We start from the raw sequence: 10,983 nt of genomic DNA on the forward strand, positions 1-10,983 counted from the left end.
AGAGTACTTTCTTGATGGCTATGGATATTCACAAGAAGCACTGTTTATCGCAGGAAGAATAGAGAAATACATCTTTAAGATCAGCATAGGACCAGGCAATATAAGGGTTCTAGAGTTTGGGTTGTGGCCATCCTCACTAAATTAGCTACACTTATAAAATATTTTGACGTAATATCTCATATTTATTATTTTAGTACATTTATTTATGTATATTAATGGACAAATAGCTTTATTTTTACACAACAGGAAAGTTAAAATGTGCCAAACATATTCAGCATTTAATAGTAATACATTCTTTTATTAGGGTTTCTTATGATTAGATGTGTTGAAATGGCATGTTACTCTTGATAGGAAATTTGTCTTGTAAAAGATACTTTAATAGAAAGTTAGGAACAAGTGAACTTCTTTTAGTATGTTTTATAGAGCAATTTATACAGTCAGAAGAGATCTGTGACATGCTTTCTGGAACTGTGCCATTAATCCATTTACAGCCGTTTGTTGCAATGAAGAGAAAATTACTAATGAAAGAAGTGATCAAATGTTAAGTAAATGTCTTTGCTTCACTTGTATTCTTTTTTTAGTTAGTAAATGCAGCTGGCACTCTAGCAAGTGTTTAAGCCAGGCCTTTTATTAAAATTGAAAGAATGTGGCAACAGTCAGCAATTTTGCGCCTCTTGGGCAGAGTCCAACTAAGCTCCTTGTTTGGCCACACTTAGTTCCCCATCACTGACTTTAGAAGGCAGAAGTAGGCCAATTCTATGTTGACCTATTGGTCATGACCACTCCTACTTCATTTAAAGGATTTCACATCCTAATCTTGCACACAGAATGGAGGCCCAAAGCAATAAAGGAAATTTGAAGTACTGAATACTTGCTGTCTGTTAGTTAACAGTTTCAAATGAGCAATTGGGATGAATAAATATAATACATTCAGTTTAAAAAATATTTCTTTTTTTGCTGAGAGCGAAACAAAAAGCCTGAACGGTTATTGTTAGATCTAAAAAGGTCTATGTCAGGCACATATACTTTTTAAAGAGATTTTCTTTCCTCCTTTTCAAAAGTAAGATTTTTTTCCAGGCTGCCTGATTATAAAAGCAAAATGTTATAATACAATTCTCTACAATAAATTGTATATACAATATGACAGCCGAATTAGTATGGTTTATGACTTTTTTTAAAAAAAAGATGTTTCTTGTCCTGTTTTAAACTGAGAATATTGCTGTTTTTTTAAATAACATCATATTACTTTTAGTAAACATCACCAAACTTGATTAATCAATTTATATTACTGCATAAATTTTCCAAAAATGTTCTAATAAATTCAACAGTGCTGTTGTAGAACTCACATTTAAATGCTGCTATTCCCTAACATTTCAAAAGTAGATTCCTAAAGCTTCCACTTTCACATACCTTTAAAGATCTATGTTAAGTGAAATCATCTGGGAATTTCAAATTAGTGGCAGAAGTACACCCTATTTCTTAATGTTATCAGATTAAGATTCCTGGACTAATTACCTACATTAATAAATTAGAGTTTCTGTTTTTATTTCTTTGTTTATTTGATTTTTTTAAAAACATACAGTACTTCAGTTTCCAAACTCTTGATAGTTCACAATAACCAAAACAAACAAAAATATCCATGGAACAAATTAAAATAACCATAAATCATTAAAAGCACAGTTACAATTGCACTAATTCTTGGCATCATAAATCACTGTACTTCCTCTAGATCAGGGGTGTCAAACTGCTGACCCACGGGCGGGACACGTCATTGGAAAACTAGGCCCACCTCATTGCCGGCAATGGGGAAAAAGTCACGAGTTTGACATGTCTGCTCTAGATCAACTTTATTTTTAATAGTTTCCTGAAAGTCACTGTCCTTTCAAGCACAGGCTTTTCCAGAGTTTAGGCGATGTCACAGAAAAGCACTAGTTATGAACTTCCATACTATGTATCTTCTTGAAAAGCAATGTTGGGGGAGAAGAGACAAGTACTGATCCAAACATACATACAATGTTCTCCTTCCAATTAAAGTGATGTTTAGTGTTGCAATGCAAGTAAAGTAAATAATTTGTGCTTATCCTTCCAATACATATGGTTGTTATCTTTCTCTTAAAGTTACCTTGTTTTAAGTACAAACATAGCTTAATGGTATAATACAAACTTATTTACAAAACTTCCTTGAAGTTCTTTAATTGTTTCAATTATTCTGCTGTCTATATAGTTTCTAAACTTAAGCATTGGATTTATGTCATATCCTTTAGATAGCTTTGCTTTAATTTTTACTTCCTGCTCCTTTTTTATGTTAAAGAGGAGGCAGGCAAGAAGGAAAAATAATTTTATCCAAGGGCTTTTGAAATGCCATTTCTCTGATCTGCTACTCCTAGTTTGTCTTCATTAAATTAGTTATTTTTCTCAACTCTTTAGGAGCTAGTCCCCTTCCAGAACTCCTTCCCAATTCTGTTGCTCCCACTGAGGTCATCCTTTGCACATCCCTTCTTCCTGTAGGCCTGGTGATCTTCTCCTATTTCATTCAGCCCCTTTGGTTACCTTGATATGTAAACAGTACACAGAGAATCATCTCTGTGGGCGCGCCAGACCTGTGGAACCGCTTGCCGGTTGAGCTCCGGATGGCTCCCGACCTGCGCTCCTTCCGGCGTGATTTAAAAACTTATTTATTTGAACAATCTGGCCTGATCTGATGGGTTTGGGGTTGGATTTAGTTTTAACACATTTTTAGTATTGTATTACTGGGCATAATTATTTAATTCTTTTTAATCTCTTTTTTAACTTTTGTATTTACATTTTGATATTTATTGCCCTGTACACCGCCCTGAGTCCTTCGGGAGAAGGGCGGTATAAAAATTTAATAAATAAATACTGCATTAACAAACTTTTCTACCTGACAAATTTGCCCCTTACAAGTTTGAATTTAGAAGACATGTATGTTTTGTCACAGGTGTTCCAATAAAACCAAGACCTTTCTATCTGTCTTTGTGTCATTTCCTCTGCCTTTGGCAAGGAGATAAAATACAGTTCTGAGAAAAAATACAACCCAGTCTTAATAGTGGCTCACCCTACCCTAAGGGGTTTATTAGTTGTTTCTACAAATGAAGGTATTCCTATAAGAATTTCAGTGTCAAACCATGTAGAGCTTTAACAGAAATAAGTTGCATTTTGAATTGTATAATTTGAATAAAGGTGTAATGTTTTTGCTGAGTCTCACCAAATAAATGAATCACCATATTTTGGATTAACTGACATTATAGTAATCCAGAGAAGAAATTACAAGGTCATGAGTTATATTTGTGAGGTCTTCCTGCCCCAAATATACAAATATAACTAAAGACTTGAATATTGTAGTCATGTTTCATTTCTAGAGTGCTCACACTAGTCAAGGTTTTAAAAGGTCAGAATAGAACTGGAAGGGCCTTAGGACATCTTCTAGTCCATCCCCCTACTCAAGCAGTAGACCCTATACCCGTGGTGGCAAACCAATGGCACGCATGCCACAGGTGGCACGCAAAGCCCTCTCTATGGGCATGTGTGCCGTTGTCCCAGTCCAAGGCCTTAAGTCTCGTCCTGCATCAAAATCTCCCCGGACAAGTGGCTTTTTAAGATGGGTTTTATAAAACCTTTTTGCTTTAGGCCTCCACCGCCATGTGCAAAAAAAAAAAAGTTCAAACAATTAATTTCAACATCTTGCATGTTTGAAGAAATCTTTTTTAAAAGAAATGCTATTATGGTGGGAAAAATAAATTTTCCCTGTCAAATGAGCATAGGCAAGTCAAGACTTAGCTTCTTTTTTTTAGGACTTCCATATAGTCCTCCAGAATAGTAACCATACTTGAATCTAAGTGGTTTTGGTATAAGCTGTTCAGGAAAAGCTAAACTAAAGAATTTTTCAGACCTGCTAGTTCTTATTTTTTTTTCCTACAAGAAACACTAGAAATATAGGTTTAAAAATGCCAGGCAACTCTTATACACATAAGATACATTGATGGCTTTCTTTTTTATTTATCAAGCTAGTGAATAAAGAAAATCACAAACATGAGTTGAGGAAAATGTTTTATTTTGGGTATGTCCTGCAACTTATTCAGAATTCAGAGGAGAAGTCCAGAAACAAATATACCTTTCCTACAAGCCTCAAAACATTTTTTTAAATGTGCATTTAGAGATATTTAGATCAAATATTGTTTAATATTTATTAGTATTATTTCCCCAATAACTGATTTGACTTGATTTTTTATATCTTTGCCATTCTCGTATGGAGAAGTTTAAGACTCTCCTAATGGCATGTCATCCTAAAAAAATAAGGGCTACTTTTTGAATCTGAAATTTTATACAATATACATGTTTTATTTTTAATAGTACACTTAATTTGTTTCTTAATTATAAATCTCATTGGATTCAGTATTGTTCCTTGGCATGTTCACATTTGTAGTCAATTCCATATAATTCGTATGCCAAGATTCATCATTTATGCCTATCTTACACAATTGTTGTTCAGCAAATAACCTTAAAGATTATTTGCATTCTGGCCCAAGTATGCATTGTAACAATTATTTTATTATTTGAAACAAAAATATTCAACAGAATTGCTCAGAAGTAATCTTCAACATTTTTAACCTTTCTTAAAGGTTAGTTTCTGTAAATTCCTGCAAATTTTGACAGCAGGGATGCTTTAGAAAATATGTGGTGATAAAACAGTCTGATTGAAGGTTTCATAAGTGCTGCTGTCCAAAATCACCAGCCATGCTTGAAAATAGTAATTCTTGATAGAACTTAACACTCTCAATTGACTTGTAACTGCAGATGTCAGAGCCTCATGCTTTAATATCACAAAGCTTTGCTTTACACTGTGGCTAGGTGGGTTTTTTAAATTACCAGACATTTTATGTCTTTGATGTTGAGTATACTCTAGAGTTCATGCAAACAAATTTTACTTGAAAGCTCTTTTTATGTATAATAGTTAGATAACTCCACTTTTTAATGTACAATTAAATGTAACATAATTTCAACTATTACATTCACAATATTTTGGTCCTGATTCAGATTCACATACTGTAGTTCTACATGCCTTAAATCTAAAAGGCTTAAGAATCCTAAAATAAAATGTTACTATTTATTCCTTGATACTGTGACTTTTTATTATATATTTATATATTAAATTATTATTGTTAGTTTACATTTATAGTCTGCTGAATCCCTCTCAGCTGTTTACAGATAAGAAACATAACAAAATTAAATCAACCAAACCAAGATGGAATAAAGGCCAAATATCCTCCCAAAGGGTTCTGTTGTAAAAAGACAGGTAGGTTCCATTAGGAGGCTGTCCTAAAGATCAATGCAGTCATCAGGGCTTGGGTCCTCATCTCCCTAAAATAGAGAAATACTTATAATTTATCCTGAGCAGATTAAACTGGCCAGGCCAGTTTTAATGGAAGAATGCAGTATAGTAGGGTTGCAGCAGGTTTTACCCTGTGAAGTTGGTGAAAGCCCCCCCCCAACAGCCATACCTCTACTTGCAGATTTGGTAGCTCCTTAGGAGTAATGCCATCCCATCCCAAGAAATCACTATAACAAGGAATCCTAATACCCTATGCAAATAACTTCATCTTACCAGGATTCAATTTAAGTCTATTCTCTTCTATCCTATCCAGATTTTCACAAGCTCTAAGCACTGACAGATTACAACAGCATTGCTTAGGATAGTAATATACAGCTGAGTATAATGTATTGATGTTAGTGAACTCCAAATGTCACTGTGATTTCAGGTAAATGTCCAAATAGGTAAAGGAGAACTCCTTTAGAATGATCTCGTGCCCCACCAGCACTGATTGGAATCACCAACCAAGGAAGGAGCAGAATCACTGCAACACAACTGCCCTTGCTCCCCAACGTCTGCAGGTATACAGAAGGATACCAGAGTCAAAAGTATCCAAAGCTGCAGCAGGAAACTTTGAAATCACGATCACATGACTACAGCTTGCTACAATCTCAACACAGTTACATGACCATGGGCACACTGCAATAGCCAACACCAAAAGGACCAGTCATTATTACCATTTTTCAGTGCGATCTTAACTTTGAACAGCTGCTGAACAAATGGTTATAAATGTGTAGCCCTATACCAGGGGTAGGCAACCTCGGCTCTTTTATGACTTGTGGACTTCAACTCCCAGAATTCCTGAGCCAGCTATGCTGGCTCAGGAATTCTGGGGGTTGAAGTCCACGAGTCATAAAAGAGCCGAGGTTGCCGACCCCTGCCCTATACCATGTTCTCAGCATTCTAAAGACTAGAGAAAATGAAATGTCTGTATTAATTTCTTGAGGTAAGTGGTAGAAGACTTATAAGTGAGGATTAATGGAGGGGAGTTATTCTGTAATTTCCTGTTCCTTTTTGAATGCATCCATATATTGTAACCCAGTGGAAAATCATTTCAAATCGTAAGACTCTTCTTGAAAAGGCATTTAGTTCTGTTTGAAGGTGTATTTGTATTTTAGAGATAAAATGCCAACTTGCATACCGATAGATACATATCAAACACTATCCAGTCTTCTAATATATATATTGAAGTATGTGCAGGCCGGTTGACTGCATTTCCAAGAAGCTGGGCAAGTTTTAAATAATGTATGGAGACTGAGGATGCAGAGAATCTATGGCTTAAGCCAGACAGCAAAGAGGTGCTGCAGGCGGAGACACTCAGACATGTCAAACACAAGGCCCGGGGGCCAGATCCGGCCCCCGAAGTGGTTTCATGTGGCCCGCGAAGCCATCCTGGAAACAGTGAGGGAACGGCCCCCCACTGCCTTGGCCCTGGCCCAGAGACCCTCCTTCTGCCAGAGAACCTCAGATCTGTCCCACTCCTGCCCAGGCCCCCATAGGCACCCTTGATGCAACGATGTAGAGCTGGCCACGCCCACCCAGTAGGCCACACCCACCCAGGCCACACCCACCCGGCCCCCTGAGGGCAACTGCAATGCTGATGCGGCCCTCAATGAAATTGAGTTTGACACCCCTGCACTAAATAATCTGGATAGGCAGGTGCAATCAGTTCTGAATGTGGTTATAGTCCACATAAAAGGTCACATTTGTACCTTGGAAATTCTTTTGATGCATTATTGCCTATAAAAAGGACAGGTAGTGATGGGACATATTTGTCCACTTTAGTATATACAAGCTGTAATCCATTCTAGAAAAAATTAGATCTGGGTTTTATCATACTTATGCTGGTTATATTTAGATTAAAATTTTGGAAGGTATTCTATATCAGTGTTTGAAGATACTTAAGGATTTTCAACTGTTGCAAAATACAGCTGTTTGTGTGCTTATTAGAGTAATAGCTTGCATGTACTAGGTGTATAAAGCACCACGACAGTTTCAGAACTCACTCAAAGCATGAAACATGTAAAGCGATCAGTGATTTGTCGCCAAGCGTTTTAAAGAATTATATGTATTCACAGAACTTGTTTTTTAAGATAAGTATCAGATGCCCTACTTGTTGCTTCATCGGCTAGGTTGGTGAGTCTCAGTAATACCCTACAAGTCTTTTATACTCCCACTCAAGGAATGCTTCGTTGGCTTCTTTGATTGGCTTGAAAAATAAACTTGCATTAAATTGATTTCAATTATTGTATATTAGTATGCTGCTGTTTGATTTTTTTTAATGGATTTGTTGTATTGTACCAGGCAGTCCTCAACTTACGGCCACAATTGAGCCCAAAATTTCTATTGTTAAGTGAGAGATTTGTTAAGTGAGTCTTGCCGCATTGTACAACTTTTCTTGCCTCAGTTTTAAGTGAATCACTGCAGTTGATAAGTTAGTAACACAGTTGTTAAGTGAATCTGGCTTCCCCATTGACTTTGCTTGTCAGAAGGTCACAAAAGAAAATCTCGTGACCTGGGACACTGCAACCGTCATAAATATGAACCAGTTGTCAAACTTCCAAATTTTGATCACATGATCAAAGGGGATGCTACAAAGGTCGTAACTGTGAAAAATGGACATAAATCCCTTTTTTCAGTGCCATTGTAACTTTGAACGGGCATTAAATAAACTTGTAAGTCAGAGGACTACATGTATTAATGGAATTTTATTTCTGAATTTATATTTATTATTTTTTTTCTATCTTTTTATTTTATTCATTGCCTTAGTAGATCACGGGTGTCAAACTCGCCGCATCACGTATCGTGACTTTTTTTACATTGCCGGAGCTGGCGGCCTCCGTATGATGCAACCGACCTGCAGGCCAGCAGTTTGACATTCCTTCCTTATATAATCTTTGTTCCAAATCAAAAGAGGCGTCTTAATTAGTCAAGTAAATAAACCTATGTTTTGGCAGTGAAATTTAGGTTCTGTAATTTTTTTGAAAAGCAAGAAATATTCAGAAATTATTTATTTAGCATATGGAATAGGTTAGTAAAAATACTGTATATAAAAGAAGCACAATACTATGGTGCACACATGATGGAAATCTGTAGTCAATTTTGTAAGAAAGGAGGAATTCAAGAAGTTATATATGTTAGAGGTTACATTTTGAGATATATTAGTCCATCAGATTGGAATAAATGTTCTATATATTAATATCTAGGCCATTTATCTAATTAAATGCAATGTATTCTGGAATATATTAAATCAGAGTGCATATATATGAGGCATACATATGTACAGTATCCCATCCTCTACCTACAATTTGTAATAGTATTGGCTTAAAGGTAGGTGGCATGTAAATTTTTTGTATGCAAGTTCTGTTGTTAAGTTAACACAGTATGTAAAGAGAAAACCTGAAAAGCAAATTTAAATTTTCTGATACTATCAATTAACAACGTTAAACAAGCTTCTGATGAAACAGTATTTTTCTATAAGATGGGACATGAAGAGATTGTCTGCAACTTGATTAATTTTTATTCCTTTTAATGTTCAGTTCAACAAATGTAAATATTGTCAATTATAGAAATTATTTGCTGATTCTGGTCTCTAAAACCTTGATGAAGTTATTGTTGTATTACAGTTTATAAACAATTCAAATCTAATTTATTAATAATGAAGTTGGAATATGTTTTCTGTTTTAGTCTTTATTCATTGTTTTAATGAATCTCATTTTCATAAACCACTTTTTAAACAATTTTTTTTTAAAAAAACATGCAGAAACATGTGAAACTTAATTCAATATTGGAAATAGTAAACGTTATCAAAGTTAGAGTAAAAAGCAAAATGGAGTTCCGGGAGAACAGATAGTAAAACTATGCATATTAATGAAACATTTTATAATAATGTAAATAGTATCTTAGCATTAATAAGCTGTAATGAAATACCCTTTCCCAGTTTAAGCCATGTGAGTATTCAAATGTTTAAGGGTTCAGTGCAGTTCCTCTTTGAAATTCAAGAATGCCTACTTTAAAGCTTCATTGTTTTTTGGAAATTGCCATTGATGATGTTAGAATGTAGAAAAGAATGGCAAATGGAGATGCATATTGCAATGGATGAAGAGCAAATAAATGAAAGCTTACCAAACAGAGTTGGTGTTTAGGTTTCCTGCATGTCTGGTCCCTGGGTTTCTATTATGTGATTCTAGCTGTTGTAGCTGGATAAGAAGGGACTATTTGTAATTCACTACCAGTGCTTTTTTTCTAAATAAAAGGTGCCGGAACTCAGAGGTGCTGTCACTGGGAGTGTCTTGCTATGGCATCACCACCCGTCCTTTGCACACACACCCTGCTGCTTGGAGCCACATGCCGTGGGGATTCCCCTCCCCACAGCCGCCGTGGGGATTCTCCTCCCTGCAGTTGCCACGCCGCAGCCCGTGCTGAGCCCCCACCTAGAGCTGCTCCAAACCCCAACCCAGAGCTGTGTTCCTTGTGGCAGTGGTCTCCGGTGCCAAACACCCTCTTTCCAACCACATCCAGAAAAACTTGTAACAAATATTGGAATTCTCAAGGCCATGTTTGGTATTTCCCAGCAATCTGTTACTGGTAGGAAAAAGCAAGCCCTGCTGTGTTACTGATCCCAGAGAAGCATTTGCATGTATGCAGGTATCCTTAGGGTGCCATAGTTATGGATGAGAAATTTTGGTTGCAAAGTTGGCATTTCTGGATGTAATACAGATATTTTGGACTTATTTTTGTTTCTTTGCATGTTTGATATTTTTAAAAAGGCATATGCTACTGACTACACTTATGCACATATGTAACATCTTTTGCTAGGATACATGACCACTGCTTGTCCAGAATGTGAAAAATGAAAGATTGTGACTAAACAAAATTTTAATGTACAGATAATACCACCAGAAATTATTTTAGCCTTTTTAATAATTTTTTTTTTAATTGAGATTTCTATACCGCCCTTCTCCCTAAGGGACTCAGGGCGGTTCACAGGGCATATATAAATAGCAGTACAAAAATTAAAAGAAAATTAAACCAATGCCCAATTAAAATACAACAATGATAAAATAATAAAAAACCAATTAAAAACCCATATACCCCTATCAGGCCAGACCAGCTAATTCAAATAAATGGGCCTTCAACCCGCGATGGAAGGATCGAAGGTCCGATGCCGTCCGGAGCTCAACCGGCAGTTGGTTCCATAATGCCGGAGCACCCACAGAGAAGGCCTTCCCCCTGGGGGCCACCAGTCGACATTCCCTGACCGGAGGCACCCTGAGGAGGCCCTCTCTGTGGGCACGCACAGGGCGGAGGGGAGTTGACGCCGGCAGCAGGTGGTCCTCGAGGTATCCCGGACCCATGCCATGTAAGGACTTAAAGATCATAACCAAGACCTTGTTGTTATTGATGTTAAGCTCACCATGAAAAACATCATATGTTGTTATGTATATACTAGGTTAATTATTTAAAGACTGAAGTGCAATATAACTAGATTCTAAATAATCTATTTTTCAAAACACACAACAGTCCAAACAGTAAAAGTAAAGTCCAAATTAAGAATATTGCATTCTTAAGAATTGTTTAATTTAAAGTGGTTT

General features: G+C 36.3%; 1 protein-coding gene across 11 annotated transcripts in view; it reads left to right on the forward strand.

Moving 5' to 3' along the window:
* The window catches only part of ARB2A (ARB2 cotranscriptional regulator A), a 229,572-nt gene that overhangs the window by 164,352 nt on the left and 54,237 nt on the right, over positions 1–10,983 (forward strand). The window contains exon 11 of one of the 11 annotated variants that reach the window (XM_083354578.1): positions 8,159–8,378. The exons of the other annotated variants lie outside the window; for them this stretch is intronic. Coding sequence (XP_083210704.1) covers positions 8,159–8,265 — 107 coding nt within the window. The 3' untranslated portion in view covers positions 8,266–8,378. Of the gene's footprint in view, positions 1–8,158; positions 8,379–10,983 lie in introns of those variants that run through there. 11 annotated transcript variants of the gene reach the window in all.

The sequence above is a fragment of the Vipera ursinii genome, assembly GCF_947247035.1.
Source record: "Vipera ursinii genome assembly, chromosome: 2".
NCBI classification, from domain to species: Eukaryota; Metazoa; Chordata; class Lepidosauria; order Squamata; family Viperidae; genus Vipera; species Vipera ursinii.